The following is a 23,870-nucleotide window of genomic DNA, read 5'->3' as shown; positions in this document are numbered from 1 at the left end:
CTCCTGATGGCTACCTCTTGTGAGGTCCCCACTTTCTTACACAGTCCCACAAACATGGACGCCGACATGTTCTGCAGTCCCTTATATCTGTTGTTATTTGAAAGAATATATTGGAAACATATTTCTGTTTCTCATTTTAACTTTTCACAATATTATTATAATACTAACAAATCAAATTCATCGGATAGAAAAGGTAGTCTTATTGCATACATTAAAGAAACAACTAGGATACCAATTAATGCACTTACATTTGTTGGGGGAAAGACTCCATGTTGAATGAATTCAGATATCTATTGAGGAGAAAGTTTATGTTGCTATTATATTTTATGTGCTGCTATTTTCTTGTACAACTCTGTATTGAAAACGGAAGGATATCCTTTAAGGAAATGAAAAATGTTTGGATTATAAAGGATTAATTTTATTAGTAATTGTATAAAAAAACCATGAACTGTTATATAAAAATACAAAAATTCCATAAACTAAATTAGAATTAGAAACTATTTGCTGTCAGAGGAAGAGGTGATTATAGGATTCATGGTCCTACAATTTTGTCCGTCCTGCTTTGGTTAAAAATTTATTCAATCTTACAGTAAGGTGAAATGAATTAACTTCAATACTTGTTCAGACTCGACTGGGAATTTATTTGGACTGGATTGTGAAACTATTTCAAATTAAGATATGCCAATTATATTTTTGAAGAAACAAAAGTAATATAATTCAGGGGTTTTTTTGTATTAATTTTCAAAATAAAGCAGTTTGTTTGTTGATATCTTTCAATTATCATTTTACAGTATTTGAAATTAGTACATGTACAAAAACACAGTTTGTGCCTTTGATTACAAATGGCATGAAAAATCCAATCCTAAGACAAGTTGTTTTTGTACTTACTGTACATGTATGTAACAGGAAAAGACAAACCGATAACACTGGAAAAACAGTACTGTATTTTACAACAGAAATGTCTCTTCGTTACAGATTTAAAGATTATTGGAAAATATAAAATGCATCAATTTAACAGATATTGAATTTAATGTATGAAATTTATTGAAAACTAACAGACTAATATATAAAATGCATCAATTTAACAGTTATTGAGTTTGATGTATGAAATTCATTGAAAACTAACAGACTAATTGTTTGAGAACAATAAGCTTATTGTTTGAAAACCATTACAATCTAAATGCTTATGTAAATGTAAAGGCCTACGGTTAACTTCCTCTTCAGAACCACAGCGTCAATTTCATTTACCAATTTTGGTACATTTTGTTAAAATGATGGGTCATATCATCTTTTATGGAAGATAATTTGGAATTTTTGCAAACTTTGCATTTTTGAAAAGTTTTCTAAAAAATTATTTCCCCAGAAATGCTTAAACTTGAAGTATGCTCAGGTAGAGTAGATTCAAGTTTGTTCATAATCATAATCCCCGTGGTAGGGTGGGACCATAGTTGGGGAATGAATTTTTACATAGGAACAAATAGATAAAATGAGTTGTGGCACAGGAAAGCAATATGTTCCCTCAGGCCTCTAAAATGTTGGTATTATTTGACAATTTGAATAATCTTTTGCAGCAGATTTCCATAGAATCCCTCAGAGAGTACCTTTGATTTTGACAGACATTTTCCCCAATTGTTATTTTCAGATTGATCTCTTTTTATATGTAGACATTGAGCTGATTAATGTCTGATAATGAATACTCAACAATCACCAATGAGTCATGTCATGTTTAGGGTTACAATGTACCCTATCTCTGTTGACTGGTAGCCTACAGTATGAGCTCTAGGTGATGTTTGTTTTGTGGTGTATAGGGTACAGGCACGTAGCATCAGGGGAGGCCTGCCCCCCCCCCCTACTTTTTCTCGCAGCAACTAATTTTAAAAAATTTACATATAAAAAAGTGAATTATCATGGAGATGGCCCCCCACTATTTTGGGAGGATGTAAAAAATTAATATGAAATAAGGAAATTAGGTTTAAAATTGAAGTAATATGCTACGCCAATAGTACAATTTTCCCTATCTCTGTTGACTGGTAGCCTACAGGACGAGCTCTTAGTGATGTTTGTTTTGTGGTGTTTCAGAACCGTGCCAGTGATCCGCCAAAGTATAAACAGGACAAGCAGCGACAACCGGCCTCCAACCGTGTACAGGAAGCCGCGGAAGGACTCCTCACCTGTATCATACAGCACGTGGTAATCATTATATTTGTGTGTCATTGTCTTGCATCATACAACTCATGGTAAATACCTGTATCACACCTTTATCATTATAAAGTGTGTCATACCTGTGTCATTGCCCTGTATCATACAACACGTAGTAAATACCTGTATCATAGAGATATTTCACCTGTATTGTACAGCATGTAATAAATGCCTGTATCAAGCATATATCTCACCTTTATCATACAGCACATAGTAAATACCTGTATCATGCATGTATCTCACCTGCATCATACAGCACGTAGTAAAATACCTGTATCATGCATGTGTCTCACCTGTATCATACAGCACGTAGTAAATACCTGTATCATGCATGTGTCTCACCTGTATCATACAGCACGTAGTAAATACCTGTATCATGCATGTATCTCACCTGTATCATACAGCACGTGGTAAATACCTGTATCATGCATGTATCTCACCTGTGTCATACAGCACTTAGTAAATACTTGTATCATGTATGTGTCTCACCTGTATCATACAGCAGGTGTATCATGCATGTGTCTCACCTGTATCATACCGCACGTAGTAAATACCTGTATCATGCATGTATCTCACCTGTATCATACAGCACATAGTAAATACCTGTATCATGCATGTATCTCACCTGTATCATACAACACGTAGTAAATACCTGTATCATGCATGTATCTCACCTGTATCATACAGCACATAGTATATACCTGTATCATGCATGTATCATACAGCACGTTATTGATACCTGTATCATGCATGTGTCTCACCTGTATCATACAGCACGTAGTAAATACCTGTATCGTGCATGTGTCTCACCTGTATCATACAGCACGTAGTAAATACCTGTATCATGCATGTATCTCACCTGTATCATACAGCACGTTATTGATACCTGTATCATGCATGTGTCTCATCTGTATCATACAGCACGTGGAAAATACCTGTATCATGCATGTATCTCACCTGTATCATACAGCACGTTATAGATACCTGTATCATGCATGTATCTCACCTGTACCATACAGCACGTAGTAAATACCTGTATCATGCATGTATCTCACCTGTATCATACAGCAGGTGGTAAATACATGTAGAATGCATGTATCTCACCTGTATCATACAGCAGGTGGTAAATACCTGTATCATGCATGTATCTCACCTGTATCATACAGCACGTAGTAAATACTTGTATCATGTATGTGTCTCACCTGTATCATACAACACGTAGTAAATACCTGTATCATGCATGTGTCTCACCTGTATCATACAGCACGTAGTATATACCTGTATCATGCATGTATCTCACCTGTATCATACAGCACATAGTAAATACCTGTATCATGCATGTATCTCACCTGTATCATACAACACATAGTAAATACCTGTATCATGCATGTATCTCACCTGTATCATACAGCAGGTGTTAAATACCTGTATCATATATGTGTCTCACCTGTATCATACAGCACGTAGTAAATACCTGTATCATGCATGTGTCTCACCTGTATCATACAGCATGTGGTAAATACATGTAGAATGCATGTATCTCACCTGTATCATACAGCACGTGGTAAATACCTGTATCATGCATGTATCTCACCTGTATCATACAGCACGTAGTAAATACTTGTATCATGTATGTGTCTCACCTGTATCATACAGCAGGTGTTAAATACCTGTATCATGCATGTGTCTCACCTGTATCATACAGCACGTAGTAAATACCTGTATCATGCATGTATCTCACCTGTATCATACAGCACATAGTAAATACCTGTATCATGCATGTATCTCACCTGTATCATACAGCACGTAGTAAATACCTGTATCATGCATGTATCTCACCTGTATCATACAGCACATAGTAAATACCTGTATCATGCATGTATCTCACCTGTATCATACAACACGTAGTAAATACCTGTATCATGCATGTATCTCACCTGTATCATACAGCATGTGGTAAATACATGTATAATGCATGTATCTCACCTGTATCATACAGCATGTAGTAAATACCTGTAAAATGCATGTATCTCACCTGTATCATACAGAACGTAGTCAATACCTGTATCATGCATGTATCTCACCTCTATCATACAGCATGTAGTAAATACATGTATAATGCATGTATCTCACCTGTATCACAGATAGCGTAGTAAATACCTGTATCATGTATGTGTCATTGCCTTGTATCATACAGCAGGTGTTAAATACCTGTATCATGCATGTATCTCACCTGTATCATACAGCTTGTGGTAGATACATGTATCATGCATGTGTCTCACCTGTATCATACAGCTTGTGGTAGATACATGTATCATGCATGTATCTCACCTGTATCATACAGCAGGTGTTAAATACCTGTATCATGCATGTGTCTCACCTGTATCATACAGCTTGTGGTAGATACATGTATAATGCATGTGTCTCACCTGTATCATACAGCATGTAGTAACTACCTGTATCATGTATGTGTCATTGCCCTGTATCATACAGCTTGTGGTAGATACATGTATCATGCATGTATCTCACCTGTATCATACAGCTTGTGGTAGATACATGTATAATGCATGTGTCTCACCTGTATCATACAGCACGTAGTAAATACCTGTATCATGCATGTGTCTCACCTGTATCATACAGTATGTGTAAATACATGTATAATGCATGTATCTCACCTGTGTTATACAGCACGTAGTAAATACCTGTATCATGCATGTATCTCACCTGTATCATACAGCACGTAGTAAATACCTGTATCATGCATGTGTCTCATCTGTATCATACAGCACGTAGTAAATACCTGTATCATGCATGTGTCTCACCTGTATCATACAGCTGATGGTAAATACATGTACCTGTAATATTGTTTTATATCGCCTTGTATCATATATTTGTACAACTGGCCTGAATTAATCCTTAGTCACACCAAGAATATCTAGTGATTTTGTTGCCCTGGATCACTTGATTTCATTTCTCTGTATCAGACTGCATCATCTTGTACAAAAATTTCAAAGTTAGTGAATCCCACTACATACCTTCACTGAAATTATTTATAACAAACAATAATATACTCATGAGGATAAAACATCCCACATCTTACTGTTGAACATGTAATATCATTTCATTATACACTATTTTGTCAGTATTTGTCATGTTTCCACAAGACTAAAATAATAATAGACATTAAACTGGCTATTGTCTAATATTTTAAGATACAAGCATTAATGGCTTACCTGTAATTTGACTTAGGGTGCTTTCCCCCCGCCCTGTGGCCCCGAGTCCCTGTTTTCTCTGCTGGACGAAAAATCCCTGTTGAAGTACACCAAGGGGAACAGCTGTTTGCCGGAACATGGCTCCCCCTTCAGATACTATGTCCTGGAAAACGCCATCGTCGTGGGATTGTTGGAACAGCCTCTTGGAAATATTGAAGGTATATATGCTGGAACAGCCTCTGGGAAATATAGAAGGTACATGTAACTATGTTGGTACAGCCTCTCGGAAATATTGAAGGCATATATGTTGGAACAGCCTCAGGGAAATATAGAAGGTAAATATTTCTGTCAATGTAAGATGGTGTCATGTGTATAGGTAGAACAAGCTATGAGTATGCATGTAAATGTGAAGGTAAGGAACAGAATGTGCTATAAACAGAGAAGGTGGTTCCCCTAAGAGGATCAATCAGACACACAGCTGTATCCTGATGGTGTCGGTTTGGTACGTCCCCTGTCTCTGGTGGTTTGTCTTGTATGTAAAAGTAAATCTACTTCTCTACATGTAGCAGATATTTGAAGCTTGTGTATTTCAGGGATGATGGAACCTCATGATCAATTGACTTTTGTTGTAGACCTGTTGCCCACGGTGACGGCTCTGATTAGGGGACCGTTTGGTCGACATGCTTGGGTGATGCAGCTAAGACACTCCCCACGGATCAAACGGGTGAGTTTTTCCAAATTCTGTTGTCATAGATTTCTTATAAAGTACTGGGATGACTTAGGTAATTATAACACATGTAATTGTGGCTAGTATTTAATTTATGATTGCTTATTTTCAAGGGTTCGTCCAAATCCCACCTAAGTGATCCTGGCCGACCTATGCCGGTGGAGAACGTGGGAACTCATCACAGCGTCAAGCCCAGAAACTTCCCTGAGTCTGTGGATAAAGTGACCGCCACCAAGGCGTAAATATATACAGACAACATAATGCGATCGATCACCTACCAGTTATTTGCACTGAAGCTAATTCTAAGGGTGTTGTAATACTAAGGGTGTTGTACAATTAACTACCTAATTCAAGTCATTTCCTGTTTTAGGGAGAAAAGTATTCCGACTCTGGAATCGTTGGTAACGGATGAGAAGCGCCCAGAGCTGAACAAACTCAAGTCTTTCATTGAGAAGCAAGGTCAATTTGAATCTCAGATTGGTCAGAGAAAGCAGCAGGAGGTGAAGAGTATGCCCTTCCCCAACCAAGACACTGAGTGTAAACCTCCAAAGTAAGTAGCATAAAGTAAACCTCCAAAGTAGGTAGAATAAAGTAAACCTCCAAAGTAAGTAGCATAAAGTAAACCTTCAAAGTAGGTAGCATAAAGTAAACCTCCAAAGTAAGTAGCATAAAGTAAACCTTCAAAGTAGGAAGCATAAAGTAAACCTCCAAAGTAAGTAGCATAAAGTAAACCTTCATAGTAGGTAGCATAAAGCAAACCTCCAAAGTAATTAGCATAAAGTAAACCTCCAAAGTAAGTAGCATAAAGTAAACCTCCAAAGTAGGTAGAATAAAGTAAACCTCCAAAGTAATTAGCATAAAGTAAACCTCCAAAGTTAGTAGAATAAAGTAAACCTCCAAAGTAAGTAGAATAAAGTTAACCTCCAAAGTAAGTAGCATAAAGTAAACCTCCAAAGTAAGTAGCATAAAGCAAACCTCCAAAGTAAGTCCGAAAGTGTAAACCTCCAAAGTAAGGAGTAAAGTGTAAACCCACAATGTAAGTTCACATTGTAAAGTAAAATAAGTACAGGTGAATCTCGATAACTTGAACTTCAGGGGACCATGATTAAACTTCGAGAGATCAAGAGTTCGAGAGATCGAAATTTTTAAAAAATCCTTAAATATTTGTTCCGGTCATTTTGGTTCTAAAATTATAGTAGCTTAAAGTTTATATTTATAACATGGAAGGATAGTCTAACATAATTTCATTTGTATTTCATGCTACATTCATTTAAACAATACAGAACTTTGTTGTGTGGTTATTAGGGGTTTTTTCACATTAAAAAACTTTTAAGAATGTTATGTTAAGTAAAGAGTGGTTTAAAAACCGTAATTTTCGCAAGTTGTGGAAATTATTAGATCAGTTTCGAATTACCTTTCTACCATTTGAAGGAAGCAAGGGGTAGTGTCACTTATGTAATCAACTAATTATCACTACCATGGTAGCCCTAAGGCATTCACTAGACCGTTTAGGTAAGGTCCACGCAGAGCTATAATTATACGCTTGATCGGTCGCACGTGCACACATCAACAACTTCGAGTTAACAAGAGTGAAAAACAATGAAATATATATAACGGGATCCAGGTTTTACTTTGAGAGATCAAGAACTTCAAGAGATCGGAGTTCGAGAGATCAAGAGTTAATTTGCTTAGTAATATAGAAAAAAAAATCGAGACTGTGATTTCACTTCGAACGATCAAGAGCTTCGAGAGATCGAAGTTCGAACCATCGAGTGCCAACTGTAATGAGGTATAAACTGCTAAAGCTAGTGGTTAAGTGTAAATACCTAAGTTAATACTGAGTGTAAATCTTCAATAAAAGTGATTAGCAGTATTAAAGTTAACTGAAAGTAAACATCAAATGCAATTTATTTTTTTGTATGCCAAACAAAAAACATAAAGAAGGTTTATAAATATCTATTCAATTTGAGAGTTAAATAATATTTACTTTATGTTAGTTTTTGAGCATAAACACCCTTTGTAAGTATTTAACAATACATTTACAGTATGTCAGTGACAAAATATATATTGATTATATATATTGATTAATTACAGAATAACAGAGGAATTTCAGGCTGCCCGTTTGTTCCTGTCTCATTATGGGTTTCTGTCACTAGAGGCTCTCAAGGTAAGTTCACAGGTCATCACCACAGCAACAGATCTATATATTGAGCAGTTATATCAAATTTTGAAAGAGTTACGATTTTATAGGATTTTTTCAATTTTGTTTTACAAAGGAGCAGAGCAACACCAGTCTTCCACCCTCCCTGGTTACCTTGGATACCACTAATCCAGGTCTGACCAATGACCTAGAGATGCTGGATACAATTACAGCCCGTGACAACGACACAGTTCATGTGTTCTATGTCAAGTCAGGCCAGCGATTGGCTCAGGACATTCTACGCAATGTGGTAAGCTGTTAACTGTGTAAACATTCACATAGGAAGTAGATACTACACCAAGGGGCTACAGAGTAAAGAATCAATAGTTCATTGGTTGTTGTTTATTTCCTATACAAGTAAAGGGTATCAAGAATAAATCAGAAAGTAGAAAAGTTGAACAGTACTATTGCTACAGCTTTGATGTTCTGTTTAGTATGTAATGTACTTGTGTGAATGTGAAACTTAATTTAAAACTTCATGTCAGCCCAGCCTTTCTGTAAATTTGACCCTAAAAAGGGGTATTTAGCTAAGTTTATGTGTGGTTATTTAAAACACTGTGTATCACATGAGGCCTGTATTCTTTCTTGGTAATTTGTTGACAGGGGTCTCAGCGTGGCATACAGGGCCAGTTCCTGGAGTTCCTCCACTCCCTGGGCTGGCCGGTGGACGTACAGAAACATGCCGGCTGGACCGGTCACATCAGCACCAGCTGGAAAATCTCACAGCCTGAGGATATCCAAGGTACTGATCAGGATTACAATGTACAGAAGAGAGGTTAATAAACTGACTCAAGAGAGGGGTCAATAAAAGGACTCAATAAACCAACTCAAGAGAGGGGTCAATAAACCAACTCAAGAGAGGGGTCAATAAACTGACTCAAGAGAGGGGTCAATAAACAGACTCAAGAGAAGGGTCAATAAACAGACTCAAGAGAAGGGTCAATAAACAGACTCAAGAGAAGGGTCAATAAACAGACTCAAGAGAAGGGCCAATAAACTGGCTCAATAAACCGACTCGAGAGAAGGGTCAACATAACAGTCACTGCAAAATTTATCACTGTATTGTAACATAAGATATATTGTGTGCCAAGTGATGTTCAGATAATTTAATTTTGGTCAGAGTTACACCCCTTTGTAAGAAAGTTAAGGCTTTTCTTATAAATTTAAACATAAGGTATATCTTAGACAAAAATTGTTCACAGTAAAATGATGAATAATAAAGAGGCTCAAACAAAAGTATATTCAATAGAAGAGCAATATTCAGTGACTGGTATGAGGTGTTTAGAAATTTATGCATAGTGTGTTCTAAAATTTGCAAATAAAGGGTAAAAATTCGGCTAGATTTATTGAAACCAATTTCTGACCTTTTAGTGCATACAAGTAAAGAAAAAATTCAAAATTGAAAGAAGCATAAAACTGAAAGGTAAAAACAATGATGCATTTTATAGCTAGTGTAGATTATATATAATCTCTGACTTTTTATTTATGTAGAGAACGCCCCGCGTGTGGGGACGGGAGGCAGTATCTATGACGGTCAGCAACAGGTGCTGTACTGGGCGGACGTGTCCTCAGAGGTCGCCTTTATTGTCCCCTCCCTGGACAACTTCCACAGGCTGCAGAACGACGGGGGTACGCCTCTCTACTGACTCAAATTCAAACCCACAAGTGATGCAATGGGTGCTATCACGGTGCTCTAACATCACTTTGTCCAAAGTGAAAGAATTTGCAATAAGATTTTTAAACAATAGTGAAGATTTTTTATAACATATGGTTAAAGACTCATAAATTTATTTATAAGGAATACAGTGAAGCGTTATAATATGCATAAACTTACAAAGATGTTAAGTCTTGTGCAAATAGAATCTGTAGACACTTTTTCCAGTTGCAGCATATTTCTGTAGACAAGAAATACAATAAGTGTTGATTTGTTCCAGACAAGTCTCCACAACTCTCTGTCAGCACCCCCAGTGAGGGACCAGGGGGGACCAAGCCTACCACGCTCTCCCTGGAGAGACCCCTCACTGAGCCTCGCAATAAAACCATGGAGAGTCCGAGTTCTCCCCACGACGCCCCCGCCTTCCGTACTCGACGATTCGGTCGACCGTCCACTGTGACCATTGGACCAGACACAAAAATTTTTGTTGTGTGGCTGGAAAACTTTGAGGACCATGAAAATTTTCCCACAGGTATTTCTTTACATAAGTCAACAAAGACTTTGTTACTAGTAACATTATCAAAGAGAATGTTGATGTTACCAATGAGAGCAACTCAAGATATATATCTGTTGCACTGATTCATGTGTTATTGGGTATTTATATTACTTAAATATTTATATTAATTTGGTTATTTACTGTTTTACAGGTGACCTACTTCCGATGACCAGCACGGGTCTGGAGCAGTACACTGCGACCAGCAGCTCGTCCATGAGACAAGACAAGGACATCTTCCTGATCTACATCCACGCCCTACAGAACGGACTGTTCCGGATCCACATGGAGGGAAACACTGGGAAGTAAGTCAAACTCTTAGTGACAGCTCAGAACTCATCACTCGTAGAAATCCTAGAATTAATGTATAGCATGGAGAGTCGCTAATTGAATAATTTTACAATCATTCCACAAGTTATTGCAGGATTTGCAAAAGACTACAATATGATAATGGAGACAAAAGAAGTGGAAGATATTTCGTAGAAATAATGCTTTTTGTTTAATTCAATTTTTTGTTGTTGCTAATACAGGATCTCCATGGCGATTCCTCTTGTTGATGGAATGGTGGTCAGCAGACGTACGCTAGGCTCCATGGTCCGGCAGACGGCGATAAATATCGGACGTCGGAAAAGACTAGAGAGCGACTCGTAAGTACTGATCAAGATGATGTATTACAATACAATGGATTCAAACAAAAGTTTTAACTACATACAAGGTTCACACCTAAGTTTTAAGATGTCTTATGGGCGGAAACAGAAAAATCAAGAATTGACCTATTTCTGCATCAATTCATTGTCAAGAAATGTTTCCTAATATTAGGGATTGTTATTCTCTTTGTAAGGTATCAACCTCCTCATGTTAGGAGAAAAATAAAAATTCAGGAAATTGTAGACAAGTATCATCTGAAGATGACGGAATCCGAGTTCTACACAGCTTTATTCCAAGATGTTCACAAGTGATTGCTCCTAGGAACAAATCGTGCGCTGAGACCAAGGAAGAGTCAAATCTGATGATATGGTTTTCTAACTGATATAGAGCGAAGTTTCATGTTTATTCTCTCTGAAGAGTTATAAACACCATCAGATAGGAACTTGGACAAGATAATCATGAAATGAATATTTTAAGAAAATTTCATGTCTTCAAGACGTACTATAGATTCGGAAATAAACACGAGGAGTTAATATTTAGGTAAAATTGTGAGAGGCACATCAAGACATACCTGAAAGGGTTAATAAACAGCTGTTTTACACTCCACTTATGCCTTGTAACAATGAGAGCTGTATTCTAAGAAAACACTGATTTTGGCCAATTGCAACATTTCTCTGTTAGTTGCCAGCTTCTGTTTAGTGGTGCTAATGTTGATGAATGTGATATTATGTGAACAAACGTTATTGCATGATATATTTGGAGTATATGAAGTTGGATCATATTTTGTTTATTTTTATACAGCTAGGGTTTCTCCCCTTTGTTGATTTGAACTTCTATTGTGCTGTTAACCAAGTAAGCCAGACTTTCAAGCAACAGCTGCTGATAGGTATTATTGTTTCAGAACTGTGTTGGAAATTTCTGTATAAAATGAATAAAATCACTACTTGCTAGCGGACATTTATTCATTTCATAACCGTCTATCAACGGATAAGATATTTAATGCAAGTATAATAAATGGTTAACAGTACCCAGTTTGGTTTTAATGACTATATGAACTTAGTTATACAATCAGTGATGTACACGTACTTCATATAGTAAATGCTAATCATTTTTCTTGTGCGTCATTTTAATCATTCAACCACATGGTTGCTAACATAGAGTTTGTGAGATATTTGAATAAGTGACGTATGGTGAGATCCGTCAAGATTCTTTATAGGACGCTGTATATGACAAGATGGACAAAGCGTCCATGCTTTTTCATTGGACGCTGTATATGACAAGATCCTACAGGCTTTTTCATTGGACGCTGTATATGACAAGATCCTACAGGCTTTTTCATTGGACGCTGTATTGTACTGGAATTCTAGTCACCCTCACTGAAGAGAAGAAACAATCTGTGATTCTTAAAAGATCATCCTCTATGGTGGAAATGAAAAACACTGCAGGTCTGATCAAAGTAAAAAAAGATCCTGTGTAGTAGGACCAGATATCAGGATATCATGTGTAGTAGGATCAGATATCATGTGTTTAGGGTTAGATATCAGGATTTGACCTCTCATTTGTGTGCAATATTAATTATCTTTGTTCTGTGTTGTTAAATAAATGCTATTAATGATATATACTTTACACATTGTCATCGTTTGTTGACTGTAAAAGTTCAATAGAGAATCTTAAAATAGAGGCAGAACTCAATACAGTGAATGAGGAAAATGAATTATAGGTATCAATATTTGTGGTAATTTTGAAGAATCAAAAAATATATATTATTAAAGAGTTCTGTTTTAACAGTTATTTTACCCTATACTGTTGATGGTTTACTGAAACAGTAAACAGAAAACAGACGGTTGCAGTAAAGATAATGCGGATAATATGAGTTCACTCTTTTGACAGTAGTCATGTTAACCATTCTTTGATCAAGGCGTAACTTGGTTGTACATGTGTATCTATTCTTTATATATAATAATTTATAAGAAAACAAATGCAAGTAAATTGTATCCAGCAAATTTGGTGTACCTCGCACCATCTGGATAGGTCCAAGTAGCACTCCACGGTACATGTGTTTTATTTACCAAAGTTCAAAGTAAATGGTTCTAGTGAAATAAAATACCATCAACTAGATTGGTACAATTAGCATCAACTTTTTTTTAAAATTCATCCTGAATCTTCATGACCCTTGATTAATGAACAACAAAGTTTAAGCTCTTACATTTATAATTACATGTATAACCAAAATTAATAATTATTCCAGTTCTCCAAAAAAAACAAGTGGCCAATTGGCCTTAACGGTCCCCTGAGTAGCATATAACCCATACACAAATTTTTCAAGGAGTCTCGTATATGCTACGTCAGTAGCTAGTCAGTCGGGCCACTCTAGTATGTCCGATTCTAGGCAACAGCACGTCAGTAGCTAGTCTGTCGGGCCACTCTAGTCTAGTGTACAGCACGCCAGTAGCTAGTCAGTCGGGCCACTCTATTCTAGTGTACAGCATGCCAGTAGCCAGTTAGTCGGGCCACTCTAGTCTGTCAGATTCTAGGCTACATCACATCAGTAGCTGGTCAGTGAGTCCACTCTAATCTGTCAGATTCTAGTGTACAGCATTCCAGTAGCGAGTCAGTCGGGCCACTCTAATCTGTCAGATTCTAGGGTACAGCACGCCAGTAGCTAATCTGTCGGGCCACTCTAGTCTAGTGTACAGCATGCCAGTAGCTAGTCAGTCGGGCCACTCTAGTCTGTCAGAGTCTGGGGTACAGCACACCAGTACCTAGTCTGTCGGGCTACTCTAGTCTAGTGTACAGCACGCCAGTAGCTAATCAGTCGGGTCACTCTAGTCTGTCAGAGTCTGGGGTACAGCACACCAGTAGCTAGTCAGTCGGGCCACTCTAATCTGTCAGATTCTAGGGTACAGCACGCCAGTAGCTAGTCTGTCGGGCTACTCTAGTCTAGTGTACAGCACGCCAGTAGCTAGTCAGTCGGGCCACTCTAGTCTAGTGTACAGCATGCCAGTAGCTAGTCAGTGAATACATTCTAATCTGTCAGATTCTAGTATACAGCACGCCAGTAGCTAGTCAGTCGGGCCACTCTAGTCTGTCAGATTCTTGTGTACAGCACGCCAGTAGCTAGTCAGTCGGGCCACTCTAGTCTGTCAGATTCTAGTGTACAGCACGCCAGTAGCTTGTCAGTCGGGCCACTCTAGTATGTCAGATTCTAGTGTACAGCACACCAGTAGCTAGTTAGTCGGGCCACTCTAATCTGTCAGATTCTAGGGTACAGCACACCAGTAGCTAGTCAGTTGGACCACTCTAGTCTAGGCTACAGCACGCCAATAGCTAGTCAGTTGGGTCACTCTAGTCTAGGGTACAGCATGTAATGACCGTTAGTCCCTCATTCCTAGTCTCTTCTTCTTTTGCCCCATGTCACTCTCATGGCAACTCTTTCTACATATACATCAGTTATATTTGATGCCTTATATTGTTACAATATTATTAATGTGAAACTTATTAATGTGCATTTTGAATGTTACTCAGGTTGCAGATTTTATATGTATACATTGCATATTCTCTCAATTTAATTGGTACTGTTTATCTACTATCTATCTTAGATTCATGAACTTCAGCTATTATATTTATGATTTTAATGAAGTGGGTCTTTTCATTAGCAAAATACTAATCATATGCCATTAAAATGCCTCCTGCAGTAATAATGGCTCCTGAGGAACTAAAAGGTTTATGTTTCAAGTACTGTGGAATCATCATTGTTTGTGGGGGACCGATGTTCGTGGCTTTCATGGGTAACCCTTGCCCATGAATTTACATCCCCAGGAATGTATACCAGTATATGCAAGCATATGTTTAATATTCATTTACAAAATAGAACCTCCTGCCAACGAAATTATGTCCCCACGAACCAGGAAAATTTTTGCTTTCCACGAAATTTGACCTCCACGAATAAAAATGATCTCACAGTATATGTTCCTCTTTTTATAGCAGTGAAGAACTTTGTGAACATTATCTGCAGATCTGTAGCTCTGTGGGTAGAATTTGTCATATCTCCCACCCAAGTTTTCCTGTAGAGCTAAGATCTGCTGCTCCCCAAGCATGTGCATGTCAGTGCTGTATTATACAATCTGTAGAGCCTGCACATGTATCTCATCAATACAAGTAACAGAGGATCTCACTTGCATGTTTTCATCCCCAAAACTGCAGAATCTTCACAGATTACAACACCATTGAAAACACATCACCAAAATCTGCTGAATTTTCACAAATACCTATAGATAGCAACATGTCAGCAACATCAAGCAAAATCATAGCATTAAGAAATACGCTAATTCAAATTTGTTTGAAATTCATATTTTACCAAATATTGTACTTGCTAAGCACAATGTGTTTACAGTATCATTGCACATTTAACAAGAGGCCCATGGGCCACATCGCTCACCTGGGGAACAATGGGTATGATAAAGTCAGCTTAATGGAGTCATAATGCAAACAATCTGGACAATGTACAATAATACATGTAGATCCTGTATAAATAAAATCCATTTTCCCCCTTGGAACTCGGATAGCCCCGATTGCTGCCAATATTTACAAGAGCAGACTTTAATCAACGCTCCTGCACATATATAGGGACTCAACGTTACCCAGGCAGGGATGACCGCACACCTACGCAAGCAGGGATGACCGCACACTTGTGCCAACAGCTCAACCTAACGCAAGCAGGGAGTGCCGCACACTTGCACTAGAAAGGCCTGAACACCCGCAGGGATGACCATACACTCGTTCTCCGCCGCAACCACCACCAATACAAGCAGGTATGACTGCACACTTGTATTAATGCGATACAGGGCAGGAATGACCGCACACTTTGTATCGAAGGTTAGAAAAAACGAAGATTAGATAGAGCAGGGATGTTCACACACTCAATCTATCCATTCCTGTTCAATTTCAACCCCAAACAGTCGCTCATCGTAATGCAATAGACACTGTCCCTATATATGTGCCGGCTTAAAATAATTCATAGTATCTAAAAATTGGAAATAAAAAATAAACAAACTAATCCGGCCTAACCCGAAACTTCTTATGCAGAACAACCTATATACATTGAATATTTATTATTGTATAAAAATAATCATCACAATATTTGGTTAACAGTGGATGCATTAATTAAAATAATCAAGAATCAATACATCAAGGGCAATAACTCAATACAGTAATACAAAAAGATTCTAATAAAAAAATAGCTGCCTGCTTCAATTTTATAGTCATATCACATGTTGAGTATTGCAGTTCTCAAAAAGATCCTTTACAATTGTTTATATATGGGATATTTAGCTACATCAAACTCTGAACCTTCTTGTGAGGCCGAAGAATTGTCCTGGAGCCAAAGTTTTAACAATTATAAAGAATCATCTTGCAGATTAGTTTCTGAGAAGAAGATTTTTAAATATTTACTCTATATATTCCTATGTAAAACTTCGAACCCCCATTGTGCCCCACCCTACCCCCAGGGATCATGATTTTCACAACTTTGAATCTACACTGCCTGAGGATGCTTCCACACAAGTTTCAGCTTTCCTGGCTGATTAGTTTCTGAGAACAATATTTTTAAAGATTTACTCTATATATTTCTATGTAAAATTTTAACACAACACCCCCCCCCAATGTGGCCTCACCCTACCCCCAGGGATCATGATTTTCACAACTTTGAATTTACACTGCCTGAGGATGCTTCCACACAAGTTTCAGCTTTCCTGGCTGATTAGTTTCTGAGAACAATATTTTTAAAGATTTACTCTATATATTTCTATGTAAAATTTTAACACCCCCCCCCCCCCAATGTGGCCTCACCCTACCCCCAGGGATCATGATTTTCACAACTTTGAATCTACACTGCCTGAGGATGCTTCCACACAAGTTTCAGCTTTCCTGGCTGATTAGTTTCTGAGAAGAAGATTTTTAAAGATTTACTCTTTATATTTCTATGTAAAATTTCGACCCCCCATTGTGGCCCCACCCTACCCCCAGGGGTCATGATTTTCACAACTTTGAATCTACATTACCTGAGGATGCTTCCACACAAGTTTCAGCTTTCCTGGCTGATTAGTTTCTGAGAAGAAGATTTTTAAAGATTTACGCTATATATTCCTATGTAAAACTTCGACCCCCCATTGTGGCCCCACCCTAATCCCGGGGATCATGATTTTCACAACTTTGAATCTACACTACCTGAGGATGCTTCCACACAAGTTTCAGCTTTCCTGGCTGTTTAGTTTCTGAGAAGAAGATTTTTAAAGATTTACTCTATATATTCCTATGTAAAACTTCGACCCCCCATTGTGGCCCCACCCTAATCCCGGGGATCATGATTTTCACAACTTTGAATCTACACTACCTGAGGATGCTTCCACACAAGTTTCAGCTTTCCTGGCTGTTTAGTTTCTGAGAAGAAGATTTTTAAAGATTTACTCTATATATTCCTATGTAAAACTTCGACCCCCCATTGTGGCCCCACCCTAATCCCGGGGATCATGATTTTCACAACTTTGAATCTACACTACCTGAGGATGCTTCCACACAAGTTTCAGCTTTCCTGGCTGTTTAGTTTCTGAGAAGAAGATTTTTAAAGATTTACTCTATATATTCCTATGTAAAACTTCGACCCCCCATTGTGGCCCCACACTACCCCGGGGGTCATGAATTTCACAACTTTGAATCTACACTACCTGAGGATGCTTCCACACAAGTTTCAGCTTTTCTGGCTGTTTAGTTTCTGAGAAAAAGATTTTTAAACAATTACTCTATATATTCCTATGTAAAACTTCGACCCCCCATTGTGGCCCCACCCTACCCCCGGGGATCATGATTTTCACAACTTTGAATCTACACTACCTGAGGATGCTTCCACACAAGTTTCAGCTTTCCTGGCTGTTTAGTTTCTGAGAAGAAGATTTTTAAAGATTTACTCTATATATTCCTATGTAAAACTTTGACCCCCTATTGTGGCCCCACCCTACCCCCGGGGGTCATGAATTTCACAACTTTGAATTTACACTACCTGAGGATGCTTCAACACAAGTTTCAGCTTTTCTGGCTTTCTGGTTCTTGAGAAGAAGATTTTTGAAAATTTCTCGAAATTTTTCATTAATTTCTAATTATCTCCCTTTGAAAACCGGTGTGGCCCTTAATTTTCACAACTTTGAATCCCCTTTGCCTAAGGATGATTTGTGCCAAGTTTGGTTGAAATTGGCTTAGTAGTTCTTGAGAAGATGTTGAAAATGTGAAAAGTTTACGGACAGACGGACGGACAGACGGACGGACAGACGGACAGACAGACGACAGACAAAATGTGATCAGAATAGCTCACTTGAGCTTTCAGCTCAGGTGAGCTAAAAACCAAAACTGTTATAGATCAGGCTGCAAAATCTTGGATTTCAGTGTTTATTTGTAAAAAAATAAATGAGGAAAATTGCAGCACTTTTTTTTTACTTTCTTGATGTTATTATCGCTTTCAACTAAGTTGGATGTAGTGCCCCCGCAAAACATTAAACCTGGGTTAAAGATATCGCTTCGAATTATTGAACCCCCACCCCCAATACAATATTGAACCCCAGGTTCAATATATTATGGCAGCGGTATATTGACCTCCCCCCTTTGATTTCCATTTGTTATTGAACCCCTTCCTATTTCCAATTCCACCTGGAGAGGGGTTTCAAAATATTATGGCCGTGATTTATTCAGTATTTCTGGGTTCAGAATATCACATGATCTTTTAAACCCAGGTCAATTTTTCGCAGTATCAATTGAAAATACTATATGGCACTTGGGTCTACAGTATTATGCAAATACTGAAATGCAAAAAACAATTTTATTAATGAAGTACTTCAAATCCAACTTTTACAAATTCATAATGTTTTCTTTCTCCGCCGCCTCTGATAGTCTTCTCTAAAAAGGCAGTTGGGGTTAGTGCTCAAGTTACTCATTTTGAATCTTTACATTAATTACTGTCACTGTTTACAAGTACATTCAATTCTATTATGCCTCCTGTCAGTTTGTCAATATATATTTAATACTCAACCATTTTCATATGGTAATCAAAGGATTTATATAGCATAGATGTACTACGCTGAAAAAGTGCAGTGCATTCTGGGTTTTTTTTTTTAAATCTAACAAAGCAGATTACCAATAAATAAATAGTGCCTGTTTGGGAGGGTAACTGTTGAAATTGACACCCCTCGAAAACCATTGTCAACCGACGCAATGCAAAGCGTCGGTTGACAATGGTTTTTGAGGGGTGTCGATTTCAACAGTTACCCTCCCAAACAGGCACTATTTATTTTATTATACTGAATGTCTTATTTCTAAAGAAAATTATACTGCTTTTAATTAGAAATGCATTGAATTTTTACGAGGAACCGTACGCGCATAATTTAGGCGCATGTAACAATTCGTTTTGTTATACTTTCATGTTAAATACTGAAATCTGATTGGTTAAGACGCAGTTCATAATCCTTTCTATTACCCTCAGCGTTAGCAACGCTTTTAGCAACGGGTAACATTAAAAAATGTTACATGCGCGAAAAATATGCGCGTACGGTTCGCTGTAGAATTCACGTTATTCCTATATAAAAGCGGTAAAATTTTCTTAAAAATTAAGACATTCGTATAACAAAATAAATAGTGCCTGTTTGGGAGGATAACAGTTGAAATTGACACCCCTCGAAAACCATTGTCAATCTCCGCTTCGCGTCGGTTGACAATGGTTTTTTCGGGGTGTCAATTTTAACTGTTACCCTCCCAAACAGGCACTATTTATATAGTGTTACTCTTTGCCAAGTGTGTTGCTAACACTGAGGGTAATAGAACGGATTACCAACTCCGTCTAAACCAATCAGATTTCAGTATTTAACATGAAAGTATAATAACATGGGATATCAAACTCTTGACTCTCACGTTGTTACTAACTACATGTACACTAAAGCAGCCTTTTCGTAACATAATTATTTTTATGTTATGCATTGAATCCCTTCTGAGGCCCCATACTTGTCTTGGATTGGGGATGCTGAGTTCACACACTAAAAAATTGACACTTTATCACAATTTCTGCATAGTTATACAAAAAGATAACTAGGAAGTTTTTGAGATGAAAATTTTTACTACAGGTGTGTAAACACTTTTATGTCCTTTTTAAAGAGTGCATGATATTTATATTTTCCATGCATACAATTTCATTATCAGTGATAAAAGGAAATACATCAGATTTGTGATACCTAACAAATTCAACTATTGAAAATCGGTTCATCAAAATGGATTATCAAAACATAACCCATTCCCTCTCTGTTATCAAATATTGGTCACTCGAGAATATCGTTACAGCATTAAATTGAACTAAACTTATCAGAGTATACCTGCTTCCTTGAGTTAATCTAACTTTATGATAACAAATAATTCAAATAAAACAACTCCAGAAAGTACAATACACTGCTTTTATTCCAAATATTACAAATAAAGAAGGAAAGTCCTAAATAAGGGGCTACACATAAACCATGCATAAACCACATTTGATGTACTGTCCTCCAACACACATGTAGGTATATGGTATATAGTTGTGATTTAGGGATGGATGGGGTATGTTACTTTGTACATGTTTTTTTTTAACTGGCGTGTAGAAATCGGTACATAGATCTGTACATGTTGGTTTTGTTGATGGATATTCCAAATTACTGATTTATTTACTGGTGTTGTGTTGACTGAACTATGTCCTGTATTCTCCTCTGTGTAGCAGTTTGTATGCAATGAAATGGATCCTGTGTGAGTGAATGTTGGTATGAGTATAGAGCAGCCTGGATATCCCCTGTCATCTGTTGACAGATCCCCAGGATCTCCCAGCAGATGTCTCTGTATATAGCAGATATATACAGTCCCTGATCATGGTGGACTAGGACCTGTAGCTCATCTAGAGCTGCTTGTGATAATGTTGTATCAATTTGTCTGTAACACAAGAACTCTAGGAAATGTAACATTACAAACACTGGGACAAATAATGCAGGCTTTCTGTTCTGTAGAGCAGACTGTTGTTCTGGAATTAGTTCACTGATATAACAGATTTTATTGTAATTGTAAAGTGTGATATCCCATGCTACAGCCTGTCTCATCTTTGTAGACCAAGACTGTCCCCCTACAGCCTCAATATACCTCTCTCTGTCTACATATAGCTCATACATTATATATGGCTGTGCTAACTTGAACTTTGTCATCTCTATAAAAGATAAAGCTTCCCTGTATCTGAGTGTCTTGTAATAATACATGGCAATGAACAACATGTCAGATACAGACCCAAACTTGGCTGCTAATTTGAGCATGTGACAGGACTGTTTGTCTGCAATATACATCTGTTTGTTGACACCTGTATTAGTGTGTATGTTCTGTATTAATAGAAAAGAAGTGCTCTGAAGGATTAAGGCTGTAAATCTCTGCATTATTACAACTTGATGATGTGTCATTGGTGACTCCACAAACTGTTCTATCATGTGTATGGCTTTGGTTATTTGATACAGAGACCCAATGGCAGCTGGAACTGGAACAGTTGACTGTATGCTGGAAATTAGAATATCAAAGTCAACTTCAGACCTAATCATACTTTCATCTGTACAAATAGAAAGTCTGGGATTGTACAGGACATGAATGATGTAGGACCTGATAGAGGGACTCTGTAACAGACAGGCCAGACCTTCGTTGTACAATTCATGTAACTGTAGGAACAATCTGTTTTGTGCTGAGCCATAGACCTTGGTCAGAAACATGTTGTTTTGTGGGCTGAAAAAGTTTGGGCAGATCCCTTTATACACCCATTTAAGGAGAAGTTTGAAGCAGATCCAGAAACCGGCCAGGAGATTTTGTGGACACCAGTGAGGTAGTGTGTTTTGTTGAATCGCCCAGAAAACTGTTGTCTTCATGTGATAGGAACACAACAGTTTATTGGTTTCTTCTGATTGTTGATTTAAAACTTCTTTTAAGAAAAGTTTTAACAAACCATATGTCAAAAACTGACAGTGGCTCATTGAATAAACTAGTTTATATTCTGCCCGTGAAAAAGAAATTCTCCATTCTTCATTTTCATGGGGTCCTAATGGGTGTCCTATTGCTACAAGGTGACATCCGTTTCTGACAATGTCATCAACAACTTCAGGATCAGGCCATGAGTGACATCTGTCTATCCATGAGGAGGCAGACAGAGGCCGAAAGTCAGAAACAAAACAGACTGCAGTGTCATATTCTACTCCTGCTCTAACACCACTACCACAGGGTCCGTGTACAGTAGAATTAGGATGAACTGCTGAACAAGTTAACTGTCTGTATATAGAACTAGATATATAGACTCTGCCATTCATTCTGACACATGATGATCGGACTTCTCTGTATCTTGATGGTGTCAGTAACTGGAGTAAAGTGAATCCTGGTGGACTCTCTGAACTGTCAGAGAGAATCAAGGTTTTATTGGCTGTGTTGTAATACTCAGACTGAGACATGTCCATGATCACTCGGTGGTTGTTGTACCAGTACATATAGTCCAGATCTGATCCCTTCAGATCGAACCCTTCTCTCCTACTTCCACTCATCATCATTATGATCCCATCATCAGGTGTCACTCGTCTCTCCACCATATCCCTGATGTCCTGTGACTCCCTCCTGATGGCTACCTCTTGTGAGGTCCCCACTTTCTTACACAGTCCCACAAACATGGACGCCGACATGTTCTGCAGTCCCTTATATCTGTTGTTATTTGAAAGAATATATTGGAAACATACCGGTATTTCTGTTTCTCATTTTAACTTTTCACAATATTATTATAATACTAACAAATCAAATTCATCGGATAGAAAAGGTAGTCTTATTGCATACATTAAAGAAACAACTAGGATACCAATTAATGCACTTACATTTGTTGGGGGAAAGACTCCATGTTGAATGAATTCAGATATCTATTGAGGAGAAAGTTTATGTTGCTATTATATTTTATGTGCTGCTATTTTCTTGTACAACTCTGTATTGAAAACGGAAGGATATCATTTAAGGAAATGAAAAATGTTTGGATTATAAAGGATTAGTTTTATTAGTAATTGTATGGAAAAAAATGTGCTGGTATATAAAAATACAAAAATGCTAAACTCTAAATTAGAAACTATTTGCTGTCAGAGGAAGAGGGGATTATAGGATTCATGGTCCTACAATTTTGTCCGTCCTGCTTTGGTTGAAAATTTACAGTAAGGTGAAATGAATTAACTTCAATACTTGTTCAGACTTGACTGTGAATTTATTTGGACTGGATTGTGAAAATATTTCAAATTAAGATATGCCAATTATATTTTTGAAGAAACAAAAGTAATATAATTCAGGGTTTTTTTTTGTATTAATTTTCAAAATAAAGCAGTTTGTTTGCTGATATCTTTCAATTATCATTTTACAGTATTTAAAATTAGTACATGTACAAAAAAACAGTTTGTGCCTTTGATTACAAATGGCATGAAAAATCCAATCCTAAGACAAGTTGTTTTTGTTCTTACCGTACATGTATGTAACAGGAAAGACCGATAACACTGGAAAAACAGTACTGTATTTTACAACAGAAATGTCTCTTCGTTGCAGATTTAAAGATTATTGGAAAATATAAAATGCATCAA

The 23,870-nt window shown here is 37.4% G+C and overlaps 2 protein-coding genes across 2 annotated transcripts; one reads left to right on the top strand and one right to left on the bottom strand.

The window, feature by feature from the left end:
- The first annotated feature begins 1,511 nt into the window (after positions 1–1,511).
- On the top strand, positions 1,512–12,810 carry LOC117689172 (ral GTPase-activating protein subunit beta-like). The gene is made up of 14 exons (XM_066087055.1): positions 1,512–1,538; positions 2,035–2,190; positions 5,449–5,629; positions 6,044–6,135; positions 6,252–6,376; positions 6,509–6,688; positions 8,233–8,305; positions 8,415–8,588; positions 8,942–9,080; positions 9,830–9,967; positions 10,273–10,524; positions 10,700–10,850; positions 11,076–11,192; positions 11,387–12,810. The coding sequence occupies exons 1-14, from the start codon at positions 1,512–1,514 to the stop codon at positions 11,502–11,504; spliced, it is 1,923 nt and encodes a 640-aa protein (XP_065943127.1). The 3' UTR covers positions 11,505–12,810.
- Positions 12,811–20,921: 8,111 nt separating this feature from the next.
- On the bottom strand, positions 20,922–23,410 carry LOC117689170 (uncharacterized). The gene is made up of 2 exons (XM_066087054.1): positions 23,130–23,410; positions 20,922–22,962 (listed from the first exon to the last, which is right to left on the bottom strand). The coding sequence occupies exons 1-2, from the start codon at positions 23,150–23,152 to the stop codon at positions 20,922–20,924; spliced, it is 2,064 nt and encodes a 687-aa protein (XP_065943126.1). The 5' UTR covers positions 23,153–23,410.
- Positions 23,411–23,870: the final 460 nt, after the last annotated feature.

This window comes from Magallana gigas, chromosome 6 (assembly GCF_963853765.1).
Source record: "Magallana gigas chromosome 6, xbMagGiga1.1, whole genome shotgun sequence".
Classification (NCBI taxonomy): Eukaryota; Metazoa; Mollusca; class Bivalvia; order Ostreida; family Ostreidae; genus Magallana; species Magallana gigas.
The sequence above is the reverse complement of the archived record's forward strand: the minus strand, read 5'-3'. Positions and strand labels throughout refer to the sequence as shown.